Source organism: Callospermophilus lateralis, chromosome 9, assembly GCF_048772815.1.
Source record: "Callospermophilus lateralis isolate mCalLat2 chromosome 9, mCalLat2.hap1, whole genome shotgun sequence".
NCBI lineage: Eukaryota > Metazoa > Chordata > Mammalia > Rodentia > Sciuridae > Callospermophilus > Callospermophilus lateralis.
The window spans coordinates 107,193,380-107,212,884 of record NC_135313.1 but is presented as its reverse complement, the minus strand read 5'-3'; the positions used below and the strand labels follow the sequence as shown (position 1 = coordinate 107,212,884).

Below are 19,505 nucleotides of genomic sequence, written 5' to 3'. Positions count from 1 at the left end.
CCATAAGACATCTAAATGCTAGTTTTACTCAACAGGCCTGCATCCGGGCCATGCTGGGAACAGCCTTCAGGTCGTGACTCCAACTTTGCCTTTCTTTTTCCTTCTCCCCTGTAGCCACTGCTCTGCATTCCTGTGGATTCTGAACCAACTGCAGGGTTTGGACCTGCTCTGAAGAGCAGGCTGCTGCAGAGACAGTTCAATGAAAATACATTTTAAAATAAGAGAAGATTCTATAAACACTGTAAAACTTGCAAAGACCTTTGATAGGGTAGCCTTTGAGTAGACACACATGGAACTCAGAGAGACCTTTTTTGAGTCTATCCCAAAGCAAATGTTCCAAACTGTTGGTGGCTTCCCTCATATAACTGCAGAAGAAAGACTGAGTGGAAGGGGCAGTTTTTATAATGTAACAGTGATAGGATTTTGATAGAATAGAACGAAGGTCAGCAAACTATGGCACTCAGGTCAAATCCAGCCCATTACCTATGTTATGAACTGAATCACATCCTCCCCAAAATTCATATGTTGCAGCCCTGGTCCCCAGTGTAATGCTATTTGGAGAATGAGCCTTTGAGAGGCAATGACGAGGTCATGAGGGTAGGGCCCTGGTCTGATGGGATTATTGTCCTTATAAGATAGACAAAAAGGTGCCTTAGCGCTCTCTCTTTTGGCACGTGCGCATTCACACATGAATGCTCACACAAAGTCACGTGAAAACACAGAGCGAAGGCAGCTAGTTATCAACCAGGAGGAAAGCGTTCACCAGAACTGATTTTCTCTGCATCTTGATCTTGAACTACTAGTCTCCAGAACTGGGAAAGCATAAATTTATTTTAAGCCACACAAACTGAGATATTTTGTTCTGGCAGTCCTAACAGAAAACTATAGCCTGTTTCGGTAAGTAGTTTTATTGCAACCCACCAAGTCTATTTGCTCCCACCAGAATATCGGAATACAGTAGCCTTGACAGAATATCCTTTGACCTGCAGAGGTCAAAATTTTTATTATCTAGCCCTTCACAGAAAAGCATGTCATCCCCTGGAATTGAAACTGTATGCAGTGTGAATTTTAATATCCCAGGAGGACATCACAGGGCTAAAGGGAAGAAACCACCTTAGTAAGCAGTTGCCAAATTAGCACTCACCTGATCCTCACCTGGGCCGCAGGAGTGGCCCAGATTCCTCACCTGGCTGCTTATTGATATATAGTGAGGGTGCATACCAACAGTTGAAGTCCTTGAAAGGCAGGTGCCTGCGGGGAAGCCTATCCTGCAGTGAGCTATAGGGCAGGTCAGCCATAACAATGGGGTAGAAAGGAAATGACTGACGAAGTGCCAACCTGGACAATAATGAAGAAGGAACTGCCTCCCCTCTTTCTCCATGGCTGCAGCTCCTTGGGGTGTTGGAGGCTTCCTGTTGTTCTTCCCTGCAACAGAGGGGAAGCCAGGTCGAAATGCAGAATGCAGTCTTTGCTCTGAGTGAGAAGACTTCTTGGAAAAGTTAAAATGTGATTTACAGTCTATGAACTTTTGGTATCTCAAAGAATTAATTTGGAAAGTTAGTTCAACTGTGTCAGAATTACCTGTCGGTTCTGGGAGTTTGCATATTTGAGGAATGCCCAGGTAATTCTACATGTGAATGTCTGAGAGGCAGCACCATTTGAACCCCTCTAGCGTGGTGGAGTTCTAGCACTGCTCTTATCAGGAACTGGGAATACCTTCTGGTCATCCCCCCTGGTGAAATACTAAATACTTGGCAAAGCGCCTTTGGTAAAGGAAGATTTGGGCCAAAGGGATAACACCATGTCAGTGTTCAGTTCATTAAAGAAACATATGACCGTCTGCTGCCAGTCAGATCAACCTTCAGGCTTCTGGATCAGACTGCCAGCCTAAGAAAGATATTCCAATTCTCGTTAATGTGAAATTCCAAAGCTGAGACTCCTCTTGAGCTCAGCTGGTTCTCAGAAGGGTGTTACAGTTGCTTTTTATTCTGCCCACTCCAGTTGTGGCGACCCAGCTGTATTAGGAGCAAGTAAAAAGAACTAGACTCAAACAAAGAGAAAACACCATCTTTCTTCTTCCCCCTTTGTAATCAATAATTCAACCATGTAAAGCAAGCCCGATGCCTGACAGAGTGCTCACTGCAAAGGAGACAGGGGCCATCCAGCATCCACATCAACTTCTAAACCCTCTAGCTTGTTCTCTTGCTCCTTCTGCACCATTTCCTGGTTTGCCTTTGGTCATCCTCCATCTCAAAGCAAAACCAACGTGTCTGCTGAGATGTGGCCCAAATAGGATCCAGGAGGAAAAGAGCTAGGGCGGGGGGGGGGGGGGGGGGGGTGGGGGGTGGGGGGGGGTGGGGGGGGTGGGGATAGAAGGCAATAATTGTAAATGTAAATGTTAAGTAAATCAATCAGTGATTGTTGAAATCACTGTCCCCTCTGGGTTAAGCACCCTGGGGTATGTAAATGCAAGAGCTAGCCACTTGAAAGAATTAAAGGCATAAGTCAGAAAATGTCTCCTGGGCAGAGATGATGATAATAACAACTGCAGCAGCAAACACCTACTTTGTGTCCAGCACTTTTCTAAAAACCTTACACATAATAAATAGTTCATTTAACTTGGAGGGATCATTTCTGATGTTTGTAAAACAGGAGAGACATACCATGGTGGGAAAATGTATTTGAGCATCTACTTGGTTGCATTTCAGTTTAAATAAATACATTAAATTCCAGAGGATCCAGTCCCTTTTTCCTTAGTTCCATATTCTACCTTTTCAGCATAAATTCCTCCATAGTCCAATTTCATAGGTCCCGTGGAACCGGTACAATTGCTACAATAGAATGAACTCCCCTGGAACTAACCACAGTATTTCATTTACCCTTTCCTTCATTCCTTGGCATGCCCCTTATTCACAGCCTAAATAAGGCAGATTAATAGAAATGAGTTCCTTGGGGAGAACCATGTGTGGTAATTTTGAAGCAAGCATGCATAGCCACCCATCTAAATCCAAGAACCCCCAGGAGGCCATCACCTCTCTAAAGACTTAAAGAGGATTAAAGTTTTAAATGCTGGGTGTCTTGATTAATTTGGTGATAGCGGGTGGTGTGTTGCATGAACAAACATCTGGTCTGCAGATTAAACCTGTGAGAAATGACTTGGCATTGATGGGATACATCTCTGCACCCCTACGGGGCAGAGCAACAGGAGCAAGTCCAAGCTGGTATTAGCCCAGCCAAATTTGATAGACAGCCCTTCATCAACCAGCCAAGCCTGCTGGCCGTGGGTCTGAATCTCCATTACCAAGATCAGAGCCTCTCACAGCTCTGCTTGTGTCAACCTACACCTGGAGACTTGTTTTACTTCATGTAACCTTGCTACTCAGTCCCCACCAACCGAGGAATAAAAACTCCCGCCACAATTTGTCAGAAACACACACACGGCCATGGGAACTCCAGACTCCCTTTAGATTATCCTCCTCCTCCCTTTCATTCACTCATTTCTTCTTTGGATAAATACCATTGAGTCATTATGTGCCAGGTACCATTCTAATTGCTAGGGCTTACATTCTACTAATAAAAATATTCCAATAAAGTGTCTTAAAATATTAGAAGTGATTAAGAGAAAAATCAAATGGGAGTTGGGGTTATAGGAAGCATCCCTCAGCTCTTTGGGGAAATCTCCAGGCATCTTGCTCCTGCTCTTAGTCATTACTTTCTCCTGCCCTAACCCAGCAGTAGTGGGTGACAGGTTAGTCGTAAATGTTCAGAGGAACCCACCTGTGGCCAGCTGCAGCCACAGTGCTACTGAATTCAGGCTGAGCCATGGTGCCCTTCACCAAACCCATCTAATGTTGTAGGGAAGCCTCATTTGAGAGGCTGGGATGCATTCTGGCTACTGTGATATGGACCGATCTGTCACCCCAGTTGCCACATGCCACTGCTGGGTTCACTAAGTCTTAGAGATTGCCGTAAGGAAACTCACTGGGTTTATAGTCATCAATTCTATTAATTTGTAATTTACGGATGCAATCTACCTATGAATATATTCTTACTGTAAATCATTCAGATATCAAAAATGGTTCTTGACTATTACCCATCCCTAAAAGGACTATGCTGTTTAATACATAGTTTTCTGGACCTCTTGCTCTGATTTTGCTTTGAAATATAGGCTCACACACTCAGATATATACACACATCCCCCTACCCAAATTGCCAGAAAGGGTATGATGTTGCTTTGTGTTTTGTTTTGTTTTGTTACATAAATGGTATATTTGAATGTCATTTGGAACTTCATTTTTCTATTCAGTGAGAACTTTCCAGATCAGAATAGAACTCCACAATTTCCTTTTCACTGTTGTTTAACATTTCATGGTATAAATGTACCTTTTTCCTGTTAAGTATGTGAAAGTGTGTTTTGTCTTGAAGAGTAAATGCTGAGGAATGGAACTATTGGATGTATTTTAAATTATTATTGGGCTGGAGGTTTAGCTCAGTGCAGAGTTCATGCTTAGCATGAACAAAGTGCTGAGTTCAATCCCCAGCACCATATAAAAAATATAGTGTATTTTATACATTGTTTCAATATGCTGATATATGTACTCCCATCACCAGTCCTTGAGAAGGCCCTGGGGGCTTTCACTCACAAAACTTCCTCCCTCAGGCCCAGCTCTGAACTCATGGAGGCTGGACTAAAGAAAAAACAAAAAGACATACACAAGTCACCTTGCTCTGTGACCCCAAGACTCGGGCTTTAGGGCACTCTGAGAGTGTGTTCTTTCCCAGGAGCCTCTGGTGCACACAGCTAGAAGACCCTGTACTACACTGGGAAAGAGAATTCATATGATTAAATTGCTTACAGGTTGTTGTTTATTTTAAAAGGTCATTTTTTAAAAAGGTACTTTATCTCTATGGTCCTGATTTTAAGTAGTAATTAAAGTTAACAGGTGTGTGTGTGTGTGTGTGTGTGTGTGTGTGTGTTTACCCCTACTCTATGGTTACCCAGTACCACTCCTCAGAGACAGCCATTATTATCTTTTTATTGTGTATTCTTTCAGAAATATGTATATGCAAGTAAAATATGCATGTATGTGTATACTTTCACCATTTTCCCCCAAATGGATACATATTTTTGCATAGCAATGTAATAGAAGGCTTAAGAATGTAGATTCCAAAGCCTGCTTCCTGTGTTCAAATCCCAGCTCTACCACATGTTACCTTTATGGCCCCTAAGCAATTAAATGCCACCTACCTCAGTTTCTCCATTTGCAAAGTGGGGATTATTGCTAAAGTTATAAAAAGAATAAATGGGTTAATATTAAGACTGTATCTAGAACACAGTAAGAAGCATAAATTTATTTGTTAGATAGTTAAAAAAAAAAGAACAAAATAAGGAAGATAGCAAGGAACTGTCCAGTTGCACTTTGCTTTTAACAAAATATCTGAGTTTATTCCTCCTTCTTTTACAACAGGGTGAAATCCTTTGTGTGAATAAGACACTGGGTGTTTTCCAGCCTCCCTGGTTAAGGGTAGAGTGATCATCCGTTCTTTTTCTTCTCAAAACCACTCTGATGAATAACCTGGTTTATGCACGTGTGTGAATGTCTGCTGAATAAATTCATCAAAGTAGAATTGCTGGGTCAAAGAGTATGTGCATCCCATAATGTTGATAGATGTCGCCTCTTCACCTTTGCGGCATTTACAGCTGTTTACCCTTGTGAACAACAGTGTGGGAAAGGGCCTGTTTCCCAGACCCCTGAAAACAGTGCTAACGAGCTTTTTGATCTTTACCCAAGTGATAAATAAGAATTGTATCTCCATGTGTTGTAATTTGCATGTCTCTTTATGATGAATGAGAGTGTGTATCTTTTCCTGTTCCAAAGCTCTGTGTCCTTGTCTGCAAACTGTCCCTTTGCTTTCTCCGTCTTATAAATATGTTATTATTTATTTATTCCTCACTGACTTATTACTTCTTATTCATTCCTTACAGATTTCTAGGACCTTTTACATATTAAGGAAGTTTGCTCTTCGTGATTTGAATGACAGTTACTCTCCCTGTCTTTTCACTTTTGTTTAGGGAATTTACCAGACAGATATATTAAAAATTGTTTTTCTGGTCTAATTTATCAATCCTTTCTGTAATGGTTTTTGGGGGTTGTATCATAGAATAGCCTATATACTACTCTTCCATGATAAAAGAATTGCATACAATTCCAAAGGATCTTTTAGTACTTTTATGGTCTTATTTTTTTCCCAACATTTAAATCTGAGATCCACCTGGCCTTTGTCATGATAAGCATATGAGGGGTAGAACTTGTCATTGTTCTGTATTCCTATCTGCCCTTCCACTTAGTGACATATTCCCTTTCAACTAGACTCATCAGACTCATCTCCACCCTTTTTGCTTTAGATTCCCTCCAGTGGCTTTCTACGCACACCCCACTATCCCTGGCTTCCATATGCCAAAGCCTAATGGCATTTTCTTTAAGCTCCCTGGCAGCTGTGTGATATCTTGTCACCTACTTCTTCTAGAACAATCCTTAATATTCCCCAAGACCACTCCTGTTTGTCCTCGGACTTCCTCTTCATTTCCAGGTGCTTGCTGAAGATAGAGTTCACTCTGAATGCTCACCTTTCTTTATGTGAAGCCCTGGGAGAGGGCGCTTTGCAGATTCCAAATGATCAACCTCTCTGCCCCAGCCTCCCTACAAAGCAGCATCCTACTTCTCAAAGGCACCATGTCATCTCTACTAAGCTCATTTCAATCAAGAACGTGAGCAAAACACATTTCTGTTTTCTCAAAATCCTTTTTAATCTGAAATTCCCCATTCCTCCTGCTACAATATTTCCTACCTCTTTCTTCTACCACTGCCACAGTTTAGTTTTAGGGTACTTTTTCATTGTTGTTTATGAATATCTCCATCACCAGCATCTACATACCTGTGCACTGGCCTTTCGTGAAGTTAGAGACCTCTTTTTTTTTACCCATGATAAAGGTTTATATGAAGAACAATATGTAACTGCTCCACATAAGCCAACTCCACTCCTGACCCTCCCTATACACCTTCCTCCCCAATTTCTTTCTTTCTTTTTTTTTACATTTTTTGTTTCTATTTGGTTATATATAACATTAGAGTTTATTTTGACATAATTTAAAAAGCATGGAATATAATCTACTCAAATTCAGTTCCCGGTATTTCTCCCTTTTTCTTTTCTCCTCCCTCTTTGTTCCCTTCCCTTTATTCTACCGATCTTTCTGCTTTTTGCTTTTAGATTATTTTTTTCTCTTTTTGGTCAGTGTCTTTTGGATATACATAATGTGAGATTCACTGTGATATATTTATGTACATACATAGGAAAGTTAGGTTAGATTCATTCCTCTTCTTCCCTTCTCTCTTCTCCCCCAATCCCGCCAGTTCCCTTCATCTAGCCCATAGATCTTCCTTCTTTTTTTGAATAAATTCCTCCCTCTTTTCCCTTTTTCTCTCCCCCTTATTTCCTTACTTTAGATGAGTTTCCACATATCAGAGAAAACATTTGACCTTTGGCTTTGTGAGGCTGACTTATTTTCCTTAGCTTGATAGTCTCCAGTTCCATCCATTTACCAGCAAATGCCATTATTAGAAACCTCTTTAGTCACATCCAGTCTCACCCAGAGCATCTCTAGCTATAGTTTCCAGACTAGGACTTCCACTTTGCTTTCAGACTCATGGTCCTGGCTCACACACAATACACTGTCTGCCAGCAGACCCCTTTCTCTCTCTTTCTTCATCTTAGAACCCAGGAAATCCCTCTCTTTTCATGGAGTGCTCACCCTCCTCCTTCAGAAAGCCTTTTTGTGGTATTAGTATCAGTTCATGAGTCACCAACTTAAGAGCTTGCTTCTGGCCACAGATCTACCCTCCTCGTAACATCTCTTGTGAAGATCAATTGTTTCTGGTTAAAGACATGAGGGTCTTATCGGATGTACAGATTTTGGCTTTGCTGGTTCTTCTCTCCATAACCTCATGTTCTCTTTAACCTATCCTGTCACTGACCCATAACCCTACAAAGTTCTGCTCAAAAATTAACCTCCAGCAATGTCACTAAGTAAAAAATGCAAATTGAAGAATGGCACATTGGGTGTGACACCATGGACACATGTGCGCACGCACATTCTATTTCTCCATAGATACCGTATGTAAATATGCAGAAGTAGGCATTAAAAAGTGGGACACCAAACACAATGTCAGTATGCCTCAAAAGTGACTGTGGAGGCCTTAGGTTCAGCAATGGTGGTCAGGAGCCACTTTTTTTTTTTTTTTTTTTTTTAACCTTAGCCTGTTTGAACTTTGCTACAGTGAAAAATATATTCAGTCAAAAAATATATTTTAAATTCTTTAAAATTCATTTAAATGGTAGAAGTTCACTGTAGCTGAACTGTGCTTTTAGAATTTTAGAATAAAAAGTCAGTAAAACTTAAATTTCCTAAAAAAGGGGGGGACATGAATAGAAAATGTAGAGAATACTTGAAGCATATTCCTTAGAAATCAAACAATGCCTCCCACACATACACAAACACACATCCTCTGTACATGGGCTTCATAGTGCTAGAGCAGTTACCTTCCAGGATTTTCTAAAAGTGTTAGAAAATCAGTCCTTACAAACATGTAGTTATAGGAAAAAAATGACATAAAATTGCATGTTTTAAGGCAATTCTAAAGCATTTCTTTACCTCCCACTTTTAAGTTTTAGGCAGTTTGATTCTTTACTATTTCTACACTCCCAAAGTGGCAGTTCTCATGGAGGAGGGAGCCCATGCCCAAACTATACCTGCGGGAAGTTAGTAGGAAAAGAGACCCTGCTACTGGTGGGATGTGCCGAGCGGCCAACAGGCTGAGACCATTCACTTCCAAGTCCAGCATCAGAATTAAACATTATCTGTCAAAAAAGGTAATTCATATAAAATAACCACACATACCCCAAACTGTCTTCCTAATAAAGTCATGCCTTGCCCCCCGCCACCACCCCCCCAAACTCCACCATTTTCACGGCTATTTGGCTGTCTACTGTGCTGGCAACAGACAGCCAGAATTCCAGGTTCAAACCCCAGCTGTTCCACTTTCTACTTGTGTGACCTCAGGCAAGTTGCTATACCGTTGGCTACTGGCCCTCAGGCCCCTGATCTGTACAGTGAGGTGGGTCATGGGAACCTCTGTTGGAGGTCTGCTCTTGGTATATGTTAGTCAGCTTTCCATTATGTAGCAACAAAGATGATGAACTGAGATCATCAGCTTAGGCAAAGGAAAGGTTTATTTTGGATAACAGTTGTGGAGGTTGCAGACAACAGTTATGGGCCAATGGATGACAAAGCAACAAATCATGGTAGGGGGCATGTGTAGGAGCCCCATCTCATAGCCTGGAAGGAAAGAAGAGGGAGGAAGAGGCTGAAGTTCACAATCCCCCTTGAGGGCATGCCCTGGATGACCCAAGACCTCTTTCTTACAAGGCCCCGTTTCTTAAAAGTTTCCACTACTTCCTTGTAGTGCCTTGTTAGGAAACAAGTCTTTACCATGGGGGCCTCTGACTGATGCTTCAGATTCAAACTATAGCACGGTAGTGAATGAACTAGGATATTGAAGCCATCCGAATAGTGTCTGGAATCCAGGAAAGCCCTTAGATAAACTTATTATTTAATATGAGTGGACTTTTGGCTTTCAGAAGTCAAATGATTATCTAGGACACCCTAATTTGATGACTGCGGTGCAACTGGACAGAGCACATATGTTCCTTCAGTCAAGCCCTCCAGTCTTCTCAGGAAGCTCTTTTTTTATGCCCAGGTGGCATGCATTATTGAATGCCAGCTTTTTGATGCCAACTTGGCAAATGACCATTTATCCTAAGGGCAGAGCTTCTTCCTCCCTGAGGATGAAGTTTTCCTGGGCACACTGTCAGCCAGGCCACCTCTCCATCAAATCCCATGGACCATCACCTCTGGGAAAAATCAGGCCTGTGCCGTAGGGACTGGATTTTTATATTCCTTTTTGGGATTGGGGTTTTAGTCAAAGAATTCTAGGATATAATAAATACACAGTTGAGAGCCAACTCTCTTTGGTCACCGATAAAGTAGTAACAGCTGTGTGTGGTCCTCCTGGCATGAGATATTTTGAACCAAAAAAGTAAATAAAAATCTTTGTGTTGAGTACAAAGTATGAACACTAGCTTTAAAAAACAGGCTTTGATTTTTAACAGCTTTTTATTCACTGGTGTTGGCATCTAAAATACCTTTTGGAACAATTTTGTCAAAAGTAGTGAAATAATGATTGCCTCTTTCACCATAGGTCTTGTGTATTTGGGGAATTCAGTGAAATAACCCTTGGCCCCACCAAGACTCTGGGCTGTGGGAGGAGTAAGGAGGAGCCTCCATTTGAATTTAGGCTCAAAGGGATAACTGTCCTTTGGCCAACACCTTAACCCAGCTCCTTTGGGTCTGTGTTGCAGGGATCATGTACCGCAAGTCGTGTGCATCGTCAGCGGCCTGTCTCATTGCCTCCGCCGGGTACCAGTCCTTCTGCTCCCCGGGGAAGCTGAACTCAGTGTGCATCAGCTGCTGCAACACCCCTCTTTGCAACGGGCCGAGGCCCAAGAAAAGAGGCAGTTCTGCTTCGGCCCTCAGGCCGGGGCTCCCCACCACCATCCTGCTCCTCAAATTAGCCCTCTTCTTGGCACACTGCTGAAGCTGACAGAGATGCCATGGCTACCTGCATTGTTCTTCTGGCCCTCGCTCTTCCACCTCCCCCACCTCTTCTGAGTGTCCTTTTATTCTGGGTAGAGAGGGGTGTCTGTTCTCTTGTCGTTCATTTGCAAATAATGAAAGAGCTCCCTGTAAAACACTTTTGTAAGCTCTGAATAAATTCAGTCGGACTGAATTTTCAATGTGTACTCAAGGGAGGGAGTGGAGCAGAAGTGCTGCACCCGGGGTTCATGTTAACCAGCAAGGCAAGGCTGGCAGAATCAGCCTTTAGAAGCCGCTAAGGTGGGCATCTGCCTTCCCACGGCCGCTAGCTTCCATTCTGTCCCTGATGGGGCACAGTTTATTTTGTGACTTGCTTTCGTGGGGGAAGGGCCAGTTCCCACTCAAGGTTTCCTGGTTTGACATTTCACACTTCATGCTCCTGAAAACCATTCTCGACAGCAGAATTGTCTGGTTTCGTCTCTGAGTTGGGCTGTGGTGACTCCTGACTCAGTTGCTGGGGATTAGACTCAGACTCGGGCTTGGCCTCACTTTGAAAAGTGCTTAAGAAAACCTTGTTAGTTCTCCTTGCAGAAGAATTGCGCTGGGAAGCCAAGAAGATGAGCGGGCTGCGGGCGGAGCGGGCGCTGTCGGTGGTGGAGCGTCCGTGGGCGCGCAGGCGCTTCTCCTGGTTGGCATGCTCAAGTGTCAGGTGGCAGCGCAGCACCTGCCCAAACACCCTGCGGAACTGTTGCGAGGACACGTTGTACAGAAGCGGGTTGACCACCGAACTGAGGTAGAAGAAGGTGTCGGAGAAGGGTAGGAGGATCATGTATGCCTGGAAGTAGGACCTGGTCCAGTTATCCTTGGGCTTGGCTGCAGCCATGATCCTTCGAATCTGGTTTGGCATCCAGCATACTGCTAATGTCACAACGATCAGCCCTGAGGAGGACAGAGAAAGAGAGAGGAAGAGGGGGGAAAAACAGCATGAGAACAAAAATAAATACAAATAAATAAATAAACAAACATAAAATATTTAGCCCCTTGGTTCTGTGCTTACTGACCAGGAAATGGTACCAATTTTTCAATGTTGTGCTTGACAGCTTCTTTTGCCACTAGCAAAAGAGAATTTAACGCTGCTTCAAGCTCGGGGGAGTTGGCTGTGTTAAAGACCATTAAATGCTTTAGACAGTGTATTTATACCTGTTGATGCCTGTTAATTTCAAGAATGTTTTCATTGTTGCTTGTGTATCCAGGAAACATTTCATGTTGTCCATAAATCTGATTTTTGCCTTTTTGTTTTAAAGCAACAGATGTCTGCATACTGTATAGCCATCTTAGATGAAATGATATTTGTATTTTAAAAGAAGGTCTGCACAAAGAAGACCCAGTGATGTTTTCAAGTCAAGTGGAAGGAATTTTTCTCTAATGAAGAAGCATATTTAGCAACACCGATTTTGCATTCAATTCCCAAGGAAGCAAAATCGGGGATAGTCAGTCACTGAGAATGCTTTTTTGGACAAATATGTGCTAGCTATGCACACCTATAATTATGATGCTCACATCTGCAACAGCACCTCTGCTTCTTTTCAAACACTTTTAGATAAATCACCTCTTCCACCTTCATGTGGGAAACATTCTCCAAAAACAAAACAATATATATATATATATATATATATATATATATATATATATATATATTCAACTTTTTTTAAGTTCAACCAGGAACGTGCTCACTGACTTTGTAGCTCAGTGTCAGCAGCCCAGAATTCATCGGGCCCTAGCAAAGGGACACCCTTCAGTGGCCCCTGTGTGGATCAAATGTTGGCTGCATGAACATCTGTTTGCATGTCCACATGCCTGCATAGGAGTTATGTAATCATTGCTATCTATGATTCTGACAGATACAGAGATGCTGTATAGAACACAAACAACTAAAATTTGCCGTTATCATGAGAGTTGATCTACAGTGATAAAACAAAACAAGAGGAAGATCAGAGAATCTTTTCTAGAGAACTTAAGAGCACAGAACATAAGTTCCCATGTAGAGAGCTGATATCTTAAAGTAGTATTTACATTTTCAGGAATGCTTCCTCCCTCTTCTAAATTGGAGTCATAAGAAAAATCCATTCACATTTTCAAACCTTCTGATTTTCTAGGGGAGTGATGGTCAGCAGTGATTACTTCTTGCCTATGATTGATAGCAAATACTATTAATAAATGTTCCAGGAAAATAGCCATGTGCCCATGCCCTGCCTGACCATACTGCACACACTTGCCTGACCGTCCCTTGCACTGAAATAACTACCCTAAGGACAAGTCCTCCACAAAGCCTGTCTATCAGCAACACGGGCCTAGAAAACTCAGCTCTCTTGTTAATTTCCAAGTGTTCTCCCTGTTCGACCTCAGCCTAGCTTTGAAATATAAACCAATTTGCTTATTTCTTCTCTTTGAATTTGCTACCCTGAGAACAGTCAGTAAATCTAAAAATAAAATAGGCAAAGAAACATATTGATCTGATGAAAAGGCAAAAAAAAAAAAAAAAGTACCATCTTAAGTCAAGAGTATATTCTGAATCACCTAGTTACAGCTGCTAGGTGAGAACAAAAAGTCAACATTTTTCTGATTTAAAAAAAAAAAAAAAAAAAAAAAAAAACACTTGCATAAGAAACAGGGAGGTTTTTTCATGACCTTGAGGAGCATGGATGCTTCTAGCCACCTGTGCTATCACACATTAGTTCTTGAGTTTCTGCTCCTTGTTTTCATCCCATGCAGTTCTGAGTGAGTAGTTCCTTCCATCTCATTGTGAGGGAGCTAGGAAGCTTCCCATACCCAGGGAAGCTATGTATCTTCACAAAGTTTTACAATTTTTTTTTCTCTTTCCTGTCATTGTATTTCACAAAACAACTACATGTTATTTCTGAGAATTGGAAATTGAGTTCATGGTTTTAGATATGTGAGATGCTACCCTGTGGGAGGTTGTTCTTCTGGTGGCAGAATCTAGGAAGGAGGTGAGAAGCACCTTGTCCTTACCAGGGACTGAACATTGCACAGCTTTTAAAATCAACAGGCAAGAACCAGGAGAAAGAAGGCAGGGAGTGGGGAGGTGGGCAAGGGGGACGAAGTTAAAAAAAAATGCTTCTCTTCTTCCCTGTTTGTTTCTCCTTTTCTTGATCTTTTGCTCACACAACCCTTATTCTGTTAGCTTCCCATATGCACTTGTCTGGTCTCAGCTATCCTTGACAAATCACCCCATCAAAAGAAGCAGAGTTGAGTAAAATGCAAGACCTAGCATCCAGGCAGGAGAAAAGGAACAGGGGCAGATCAAGTGCTGTATCTTGCTTTGCAGTTTTAGCTGGGATAAAATTCTTGCCCTGAAATTGAAATGAGTTAGTAAGTGGGGAAAGAGCTCAGTCTGAATAAGTAGCAGAAAATAGGGAACCAGATCAGAGATTCTCAATGATAAGAAAAAGAAAGGAGAATTCATCTTTCTGGGGATAGAAATAGGTAGACGTGACAGCAAGTACAAACCTGAAGATCAAGCCACACAAGGATCTGAATTAGAAATGAACCAGAATTTTAAAATTATGCATCTGACAGGTCTTGAGATACAACCAGGAATAATGCTGAATAGTTACTGAGTTTTCTCCATGCCGGTTTCTGTACTGAACACTCTACTTATTTGTTATGTGTTTCTCCTGACATCAACCTGGTGAATTCTGACCAGGGAGGTCAAAACAGCAATTCATTTAACAAATGAGAAAGTTTAGGCTCAGAGGAGGTCAGCTGCCCAAATGTTATAGCCAGGACATGGGCTTGCCAGGTTCCAAAATCCACGATATCTATTTTTCTCTCAAAACACAATATTGTCAGCTTGAAAACTACAGAAGTAAAGCCAAAAAGTAAACCTTTACTAGATTCTACCATGTAAAATGAACATAGAGCTGCTCTGCCCACTGAAAATATATAATGTAAGCCATAATATTTGACTTAAAAATTTCAAGTAATCACATTCAAAAAGTAAAGGTACCTGAAATCAATTTTAATAATGTCCCCTAATTAAATGCACACTTAATTGAATTTTACATGTAATTTCAACATGTAATCAATATAAAAATTATTGATGAGATGTTTTTATATTCATTTTTCATACTATGCTTACAAAACTCAGTGTGACTTTTATTTTCATCATACATCTTAATGGGGTCCAGACGCATATGGCTAGTGACTCCTGTACGGACAGTAAAAATGAAAATAATCCTTCCTAGCCCCTCCCCAAGGTGTCAAGCCTCCCCATTTCATCTTTTTCCCATTCCCCTAAATGCAGATTTCCTGGCCATATATATAAGTTTTGTCTAACCACAGAAGCTCCAAGGAATCTCCTATGTAGCCTTTATTTGCAATAATGTATATATTCTTGGTTTATCAAGTCTTCTCATATAAAGCTGTCCATAGAAGAGAGCTCCAAATTATTTAAAGTCTAATTCTGAAAATACAAAGATTTAATTTTCATTTCTCACACTAAACTTTGCCTAACCATTCTGAAATTGTGCCAGCTACCTGGCAGAACTGTTAGAATATACTTTCCCCACCTCAACTGGAGGTGGGAAAAAATGACTGGTGCCTTTCTTTCTGTGTTTTGAAAGATAATTTTGTTCTAGAGAAAATGGAGCATTGGGCACTCAGGTGCAGTCAATGACAAATGTGAGACATGTACCCAAGGATGATGTAATAGAGGTTAGCCTCTCCAGAAAAGAAAGCCAAACTAGTCCCCTTGTAAAATTTGTCATTTTAATAATGACAGGTAATTGCTCACTTTTGCATTTGAAGAAAAAAAATGTTCATTATTTGAGATGAAACACTGTTGAGAATAAATACCATGCCCAAAGGTAACTTTTTATTCTGACTATTTGCAATTGATTCAACTCTAGTTCCAGTTACTCTGTAGCTAAGACAAAGCTTTAAAGTCTTATTCATGCCTTAATAGAGAGTATTAAAGATTTGACTAAATTTATGTTTGACTGCAATCATTTGGATATGTATATTACACTCGGAAAAAAATCTATAATGCTTTGGTCTGTGTAGTGTAATATGCAACTCACTGTTAAATAACATTAGTGTGAATTTGAATGAAGATCTGTGATCTGAACTCACTCATGTAAAGCAGGTAAACTGTTTTAACTAAATTATTGATAGATCTGCATTACGTTCCAGACAACCTTGCATACTGAGTTATGAAATACCTTCGTATTTTATCTGTTTTCTTCCACAAACAGTACTTTCATTTTTCCTCTTTGATCACTACACTAAAATGACAAGAGCCATTTGATGATGACACAGATTCATCCTCAGCAGAGTGATGTTGTTTAAAAAACAGAGGGAAGCAGACATCCAACAACATCCTGCATGGTAGCCTGACATTTCAACAGCATTTGAGTCAGCCTGCTTGGTTTAATTTTCAGAAGTGCCTGAGGTTCTGCAGTCTGGGACATAGCATCCCTGATATATCTGATGCTGTGCTTTGTTTTCTCCCCTCTAAACTTTAAAGAGAAGGTAACTATTTATGTGTTCCCCAGAATTTTTCTTAAAGACTCAGAGAATGGAAGAGTAGGAAGAGAACTTACAGAGGAGGAAATCTGAGGCCAAGGAATTTACCCAAGACCTCCATGGGTCAGGGAAGCAGAATTCCTTTACCCTGCAATGCTGATCCCAACACTGGACACTAGCCCAGGTTGCCAAGTGAGGCTATTGTTTTTTTACTATAGTTCCTCCCATTCCCCATTTTAGGCTCAAGTGCTGAGCAGGCACAGCATGGGATGCAGAGAGGCAGGTCTACGCAACATCTCCTCTCAATATCTTAATTCAGCTTTAGAACTAGGTCCTCACAAAATAGGCATTTGGAAAAATTCTGAAGTACATGTGCCCCTCTCAAAGGATAAAGCCCCAGTCCAAGGTAGTTGGAGAGTGTTTAAAAAGCAAAAAGTGACTTTAGGTCATGACCTGGTACCCTGGCTACAAGGATTTCACCTATCTATCCATCCATCCATTCATATCCATTAATTGACCTATCATTCATCCACTCATCAGTCCATTTTTACCTATCATCTATCTTCTACCTATCCTTTCATCCATGTGTCTATTTTAAAGAAGTATCTACTAAAAATAGCTCATTTAGCTAAGCAGAAAAGATCTGAAAACTTGATCTCTCCTTCAATAAAGGTAGCTTGTGTGATTTAAATAAATCCCAAAGATTTGCTTTTATACCTGGTATTGGAGTCACAGTTCACTAAAATATAAGAGCTTTGAGGGGACAATGGGGACAAAGAGGATGATTTGAGATTTCTGTGATGATTACGGCTGCTCTTTCCTTTTCCTGCCTATTTCTACCCATATTTTCCAGTTCTATCTAACTCTGGTTATAATTAATAGGAATTAAACCCTCCCTTTGGACTTTATTGACTCAGAAAATATCTTTTAATTGGCTGTGGTCTATTATAGACCTTGTCCTAGGTAAAGATGGTATGAAGCTGAGGAGAGCAAGGCAGCTGCAGCAGGTTTGCTAAGGACCATGAGAACAATCTTACTTAGCCAAGCAATGTGCTGACCTTTCCCCAGAAGGAGAGTAAGAACTGGAAAGGGCAAAGACACAGCATAGCATGGGACAGAGGGATGTGATGGCACCCTATCTCTTGAGAGCTGCCCTGCTCAAGGTGGCTGCGGCAAAATCATGGGCGGAGACGATGGGAAACTAGCATGGTTAGAGAACACTCCATCAGGGTTTGTGGACAATAAATTAACTTGCATATAGTAGGGTGAGAAACATCTGCTGTCAACTGACATTTAAATAGCAATTGCCAGTGGAAAGTAAGCATATGGTTAGTTGAATGAAGAGCCAGGAAAAGAGAAATACGTTCAATAAAAGGTTTTAATGCTTTCTCAATTTATACATTAGTGTTTGCCAATCTGCTTCTGCAAACCAGTTGAGACCTTGATCTCACTCACTGACCTTGTCTGACCCAAGAAACCCAATAGAGCACCAACCTAGACTTAGATTCTAATCTCTTAAGACCGTGGTTCTTTTTCAAAGAGGGGTCCCTGCAACAGCAGTATCAGCACCACTTGGGAACATAACTAGAAATGCAAACTTTCAGGCCCCAACCCAGAGGTACACAATTAGAGACTCTGGGAGTGGAGTTTCTGTGATCAGGAGTGAACAAGTTCTCCAGACGATTCTGGTGCTTGCTCCAGCTGGAGAAAACAGTCTAATAAGAGAAGCATAAATTGAGGTGAAGCCCGTGTCAGTGAACATGGGCCCAATCACTGTCTCCTGCTTGCCTTTGGAGAATCATACTTTAAAATGTATCTGTGGTCTGAACTGACAATAATTAAGAACTGCCTCCCTCTGGTTCCTCTTCCTGATGACCACCCTGCTAGGTCCTCTCCTTTCTGAGAAGTCAGCTCTCCTTTTTGGTCCTGTTTCAATTCTTCTTTCTCCCTCTGTACCCTTTCCTTCTATCTTCTCATTTCTCCCCATTCCTTTTCTCTTTCACCTCCATGGGTCTCTCTTTTTACATGTTTCTCCAGTATGTTAAGCAATGGCAACTCCCTTTCTCTCTTATCTGCTTTCCCTCCCTTTCCACTCCTCCATCTTTTCCAAGAACCACAAAGCAAGCTACAGGCAACCTTGTCAGCTCATACCTCTCCTTTTCCATTATTTTTCTCAGATGGGCTTGAGAAGATGACTGAATCAGCTGCAGAATAGCCAGCAGCTGGATGCCAGGGAGTGCTTCACACTCATTGCTAATCTTGCCAAAGTAAAGTAGAGAGGCTATAGATTCAGCTCAAATGGGATGTAGCTAGACATGAACTGAGGTGCACTCACCACTGAGAGCCCCCTCTAGGTCCCATGTCTTCTGACTCTGCTAAGATTTTCTTGGACAACTTGCAGTGACCCCTCAGCTTAGTGACCCTTGTCTAAACAAATCTGCCTCCTTGTCCTCTTTCTTATTGAGAAATTTTCTTTAGGAGAAGCTAGAAGAGCTGTGGGGGTTTGGTTTCCAAAGAAGGGCACAGGCCACAGCTTTAAAATGATGTAAATGCCACAGATGGCTGCTTCTGTCTACAAAGACAGATGGTTTGATGTCCCATCCTTGCCCCAGCAATTTGATGGAGCCCAGGAACAAACTCTCTCCTCGGTGTGACTCCATCCACCATGTGGAGGCCAGAGACCTCTGAAATGTGGCACACAAGCAGATTTCAAATGGCCTACAATTTGCTAAGCATTACATCCATCTCATTTTGCTCTACAAGCTTCAGTACAAGAAGAAAACTATAAATCGCTACAGTAACAAATATATATTTCTAAAATAAGCCCTCCTGTCTGGGAGCTGTATGACAACCACTTGCACTCAAAGTAAATAGCATTTAGGGTCGTCATTGTGGTTTAGTGCCTATGTTCCTTTATGATGCATGGAAAATGAACAACTGGAATCCATTAAATAAATATTTTTCTATGTGGATCTCAACTGTCTGTGGCTGGTGTGACTTTCTATGCAAACACCCTGCTCTAAATGCTCTGATAGTAAAACCCTCAAGTGTGGTATAGCTAGATAGGCCCATAGCTATTTCTCAGCATGGCAGGTGAAGCCACAGGCTTCTTACCTATGGCACACAGTATGGCAGTGGGTGGTGGTAACAGGGACATGATGCACCTCAAATCTTCCAGGTAGCTGTGAACCATGCAATAGGGAAAGTCCTAGCTGGGGCCTCTCCCACCACCCAGCACTAGGCGTACCAG

At 41.5% G+C, this 19,505-nt stretch overlaps 2 protein-coding genes across 2 annotated transcripts in view; one reads left to right on the top strand and one right to left on the bottom strand.

The window, feature by feature from the left end:
• Nucleotides 1-10,712, top strand: part of Lypd1 (LY6/PLAUR domain containing 1) — a 36,021-nt gene extending 25,309 nt beyond the window's left edge. The window contains exon 4 of the mRNA XM_076866673.1: nt 10,477-10,712. Coding sequence (XP_076722788.1) covers nt 10,477-10,712 — 236 coding nt within the window. The remainder of the gene's footprint in view (nt 1-10,476) is intronic.
• A 423-nt stretch (nt 10,713-11,135) lies between these two features.
• Nucleotides 11,136-19,505, bottom strand: part of Gpr39 (G protein-coupled receptor 39) — a 199,409-nt gene continuing 191,039 nt past the window's right edge. The window contains exon 2 of the mRNA XM_076866617.2: nt 11,136-11,650. Within this exon, the coding sequence (XP_076722732.2) occupies nt 11,136-11,650 (515 nt within the window). The remainder of the gene's footprint in view (nt 11,651-19,505) is intronic.